Raw genomic sequence first — 5,628 nt, 5'->3', positions numbered from 1 at the left:
TCCCATCAAGTTTTTGGCGCCGTTGCCGGGGATTGAAATAGATTGCCAATGATTAAGTGAAGTGGAGATCTAGATCAAGCAATTTTTCTTTTCTGTTTCTTTACCTTTTGACTAACACGCTAACTGTTTGAATTTTTGCTTAAGCTAACTAAAACTTCATTCTAGCAATAGATTGAAGTGTCACTGGTTGTGTGTTTCTTGTGTTTTGTTGGTATGTCAAATACAAGAAGAGCTATACCCACCTTTCATGAACAAGACGAACGAACTCTCAGGAGATTAAGAAGAGCTGAAAGAGGGAAAGGCATTGTTGGAGAGGAAGAATCTGAGGAGGAATATCACGAGATGGAAGGAGATTTATCTAATCCCAATCATCCAGAAGGAGGGGCTAACAATAACCCACAACAGAGGAGAGTATTGGCCTCCTATACATTTGCAAATGCTAGACATTGTGGAAGCAGCATTCTTATCCCTAATGTCAATGCAAATAACTTTGAACTGAAGCTACAACTCATCACATTGGTTCAAAACAACTGCTCTTTTGGAGGAGGGCCATTGGAGGACCCGAACCAACATCTATCCACTTTCTTGAGGATTTGTGACACAGTTAAAAGCAATGGAGTACACCCTGACATATACAAGCTGCTGTTATTCCCATTCTCTCTCAGGGACAAGGCCACTCAATGGCTAGAAACATTCCCGAAGGAAAGCATCAATACTTGGGATGATTTGGTGAGCAAGTTTCTTGCCAACTTTTACCCCCCTCAAAGGATCATTAGGCTGAAGACTGAGGTGCAGACATTCACACAAATGGATGCTGAAAATCTATATGAGGCATGGGAAAGATATAAGGCTCTGCTGAGGAAATGTCCACCAGAGATGTTCACTGAGTGGGACAAGCTGCAGAACTTCTATGAAGGGCTCACTCTAAAGGCTCAAGAGGCACTTGATCACTCAGCAAGAGGATCATTGCAACTGATGAAAACTGCAGAAGAGGCTCAAAATCTCATTGACATGGTGGCTAACAACCAGTATTTCTTTGCTCATCAAAGGCAACGCCAATCGTCACAAAAGAGAGGAGTAATGGAGCTGGAAGGAGTGGATTCAATCTTAGCTCAAAACAAAATGATGCAGCAGCAAATTCAACATCAATTTGAGCAAATGGCCAAGAAGATTGATAATCTCCAAGTTGCAGCAGTCAACACAAGCCAACCATCAACCACATGGGGGCAAAATGAAGAAACTCAAGAGGAGCAACAGCAAGAGCAAGTCCAGTACATGCACAACCAAAATTCTGGGCCAAATGAAGTCTATGGTGATACTTACAACCCCTCTTGGAAGAATCACCCAAACCTTAGGTGGGGAGATAATCACAACCAGAATCAACAACCATGGCAGAGGAACTTAAATCAAAACACTTCAAGAAACAACAAAAACTACAACCAGCAGCAAACTAACCAAAACCCTTACAGAAAACCCCAAAACAACTACCCCAACTCCAACCATTATCCACCCAATAACCAACCCACCAACCAAACACTCACCATCAACCATCAACACCCCATAACCAACCAATTTCACATGACTCTCAGAGGATCACTAAATCTGGAAATGTTAATGGAAAAGATGATGAAGCACCAAGAAATGACAACAAGAAACCAGGAAGCCTCCATGAAGAATATGGAAAGACAAATTGGTCAGCTCTCCAAACAGATCACCATTGAAAGGCCATCAAGCTCACTACCAAGTGACACCATTCTTAATCCAAAAGAGGAGTGCAAAGTAATACAACTAAGGAGTGGAAAGATCTTGGTGAAAAATGAAGAAGCAACCAAGAAACCAAAGGAAAGTGACAAGAAACAAGCTGAAGAAGAGAAAGCCAATGATGAGAATGTAACAGCAAGCAAAAATGCCGCAGAAGAACTCAAAGAAAAGAACAACCAGCCATACAGTTCAAAGGAAGAAGTTCAAGGACAGCAGCAAGTGGAGAAGAGCATTACACCTCCACTGCCATATCCCCAAAGGTTCAACAAGGAGACTAAGGACCAACACTTCCCAAAATTTCTTGAAGTCTTCAAGAAGTTGGAGATCAATATTCCCTTAGCTGAAGCACTGAGCAAATGTCCCTGTATGCTAAGTTCTTGAAGGAACTCATCAACAGGAAGAGGAGTTGGCAAGAGAAGGAAACTATACTTCTCACTGAAGAATGTAGCGCTGTGATTCAAGGAGTTATCCCACCAAAGCTCAAAGATCCAGGGAGCTTTGTAGTTTCATATACCATAGGCAAAATGACCCTAGACAAAGCTCTCTGTGACCTTGGTGCTAGCATCAATCTGATGCCGTTATCAATGATGAGAAAGCTTGCCATAGAGGAACTCAAACCTACTAGGATGTCTTTGGTGATGGCTGACAGATCAATCAAGACACCCAATGGCATTGTGGAAAACCTGTTCGTGAAGGTTGGGGAGTTTATCTTCCCAGCAGACTTCGAAATTATGGATACAGAGGAAGAAGGAAACAACTCAATCATCTTGGGAAGGCCATTTTTGGCCACAGCTAGAGCCGTTATTGATGTAGAGAAGGGAGAGATGATTTTTAGAGTACATAATGAGCAAATGGTCATCAATGTCTTCAAATCAATGCAACACCCTCTTGAACAAGAAAATTACATGAAGGTGGACATGATAGAATGTCTGGTAGAGGAAATGTTAGAAGCCACTTGTCATGAGCAACAGGAAGAAGAAGTGGTAGAAATCTCTAGTGAAGACAAGGAGAAAGAGAAGCCAAAGCAGGAATTGAATCCTTTTCCCCCTCACCTCAAATATGTGTTCTTGGGAGAAGAAGAGACCCTACCAGTGATCATTAACTCCTCCTTGAATATGGAAGAAAAAACAAAGCTAATTGAAGTGTTGAAAGCTCACAAAGCAGCCTTGGGTTAGACAATTGATGATATCAAAGGTATTAGCCCAGCCATTTGTATGCATAAAATTTTGCTGGAAGAAGAATCAAAGCCTGTGGTTCAACCCTAAAGAAGGCTCAACCCAGCCATGAAGGAGGTAGTTCAAAAAGAAGTCATGAAGTTGTGGAATGCTGGAATAATTTTCCCAATCTCTGATAGCTCATGGGTGAGCCCGGTTCAAGTTGTACCAAAAAAAGGAGGAATGACGGTCATTACCAATGAGAAGAATGAGTTGATCCCTACTAGGACAGTGACTGGGTGGAGGATGTGCATAGACTATAGAAGATTGAATGACGCCACAAGGAAAGACCATTTCCCTCTCCCATTCATTAATCAGATGCTGGAAAGATTAGCCGGCCATGCCTACTATTATTTCTTAGATGGGTATTCTGGTTACAATCAAATCGTGGTGGACCCTAAAAATCAAGAGAAAACTACCTTCACATGTCCATTTGGAGTTTTTGCATACAGGAGGATGCCCTTTGGACTGTGCAACGCCCCAGCCACATTTCAGAGGTGTATGCTTTCCATCTTCTCGGATATGGTTGAAAAATTTTTAGAAGTCTTCATGGATGATGATTTTTCTGTCTTTGGCAATTCATTTAACACATGTTTGCATCATTTAACTCTTGTTTTGAAAAGATGCCAAGAAACTAACTTGATCTTAAACTGGGAAAAATGCCATTTCATGGTTCCTGAAGGGATAGTTCTTGGGCATAAAGTGTTATGCAGAGGTATAGAAGTTGATAAAGCTAAAATATAAATTATTGAAAAACTTCCTATACCCGTTAATGTGAAAGCAGTAAGGAGTTTTCTTGGGCATGCTGGTTTCTACAGAAGGTTCATCAAAGATTTCTCAAAAATAGCAAAGCCAATGAGCAATTTGCTAGTGATTGACAACCCTTTCATCTTTGATGGCAACTGTAAGCAAGCCTTTGAAACCTTAAAGAGAAAACTCATCACAGCACCAATCATCACACCCCCTGATTGGAACTTCCCTTTTGAACATATGTGTGATGCAAGTGACCTTGCCATTGGTGCTATGCTGGGACAAAAGAAAGATAGATTGCACCATGTCATATATTATGCCAGCAAAGTGTTAAATGAAACACAGAAAAGTTATACCACCACAGAGAAAGAACTTTTGGCAATTGTTTATGCATTTGATAAGTTTAGGCAATATTTGATTGGCTTAAAAGTTATAGTATACACTGACCATGCTGCTCTCAAGTATTTAATGTCTAAACAGGATTCAAAGCCAAGGCTTATTAGGTGGGTACTGCTACTTCAAGAGTTTGATATTGAAGTAAGAGATAGAAAGGGAAGTGAAAATCAAGTAGCAGATCATTTATCAAGAGTACCACAAGAAGCCTTTCAAGATAAACCACAACAAGTAAATGAGAACTTCCCTGATGAGCACCTGTTCCAAGTTCAACAAACACCTTGGTTTGCTGACATAGCAAATTACAAAGTGGGAAGAAAGATACCTCAAGAATGTTCTAAGCAACAAGTGAAGAAGCTGTTCAATGAAGCAAGGAAGTTCTTGTGGGATGAACTCTTTTTATTCAAGAGGTGCTCTGATGGAATGATTAGGAGGTGTGTCCATGAAAATGAAATAAGGGACATATTGTGGCATTGTCATGGTTCAGCATACGGTGGACACTTTGGACTAGAGAGAACAGCTGCAAAGGTATTACAAAGCGGTTTCTATTGGCCAACTATCTTCAAGGATGCCAGAGAGTTTGTTCACCAACGCAATGAATGCCAAAGAGCTAGAGGATTGACAAAAAGGAATGAGATGCCTCAGAATTTCATCTTGGAAGTTGAGCTATTTGACCTATGGGGCATTGATTTCATGGGACCTTTTCCCCCTTTTTATTCTTTCGTTACATCTTGGTGGCAGTAGAGTATGTCTCAAAATGGGTGGAAGCCATAGCCGCAACCACTTGTGATGCACAAATTGTCCTTCAATTCCTTAAGAAGCATATCTTCACTAGATATGGAGTGCCCAAGGGTCTTGTTAGCGATGGTGGTGGTCACTTTTGCAACAAACAAATGGAGAAACTCCTCCACAAGTATGGAGTAATCCATAAAGTAGCCACACCATACCATCCTCAGACTAATGGCCAGGCTGAATTAGCAAATCGAGAGTTGAAGAGAATTTTAGAAAAAACAGTGGGAAGCACAAGGAAAGATTGGGCCAGGAAGTTAGAAGATGCACTCTGGGCATACAGGACAGCTTTCAAAACTCCCATTGGAAAGTCCCCATTTCAGCTATTATATGGAAAATCTTGTCACCTCCCTGTGGAGCTTGAACATAAAGCTTTTTGGGCCACTAAACTCCTCAACCTTGATTCTCAAGCAGCAGGAAAAGAGGCTGCTACAACTAAATGAGTTGGATGAGTTTAGACTAGAAGCTTATGAGAATGCTAAGATATACAAGGAGAGAGCTAAGAGGTGGCATGACAAGAAGATCTCAAAGAAAGAGTTCAAGCCAGGACAGCAAGTGCTCCTGTATAACTCAAGGCTCAAGATCTTCCCTGGCAAGCTCAAGTCCAAATGGACAGGTCTGTATCTAGTAACAAAAGTTTTTCCTTATGGAAGCCTTGAGCTGCTAAATGAAGCTACACAGAGCCACTTCACAGCAAATGGGTATAGAGCAAAGCCTTATT

General features: G+C 41.2%; 1 protein-coding gene across 1 annotated transcript; it reads left to right on the top strand.

The window, feature by feature from the left end:
• Positions 1-213: 213 nt before the first annotated feature.
• LOC148564294 (uncharacterized) lies at positions 214-2,936 on the top strand. The gene is made up of 2 exons (XM_088487020.1): positions 214-1,194; positions 2,358-2,936. Exons 1-2 carry the CDS (start codon positions 214-216, stop codon positions 2,934-2,936), a joined length of 1,560 nt encoding a protein of 519 aa, XP_088343146.1.
• Positions 2,937-5,628: the final 2,692 nt, after the last annotated feature.

Source organism: Arachis ipaensis, chromosome B5 (genome assembly GCF_059453495.1).
Source record: "Arachis ipaensis isolate K30076 ecotype BB chromosome B5, ASM5945349v1, whole genome shotgun sequence".
In the NCBI taxonomy this organism is placed as follows: Eukaryota; Viridiplantae; Streptophyta; class Magnoliopsida; order Fabales; family Fabaceae; genus Arachis; species Arachis ipaensis.
The sequence above is the reverse complement of the archived record's forward strand: the minus strand, read 5'-3'. Positions and strand labels throughout refer to the sequence as shown.

Excerpts from the sequence above, each read along its gene's own strand:
- LOC148564294 (XM_088487020.1), top strand. The coding sequence starts at position 214 with ATGTCAAATACAAGAAGAGCTATACCCACCTTTCATGAACAAGACGAA. Across the intron at positions 1,195-2,357 it reads ATAATCTCCAAGTTGCAGCA|CTTGCCATAGAGGAACTCAA; the intron begins GTCAACACAAGC and ends ATGATGAGAAAG.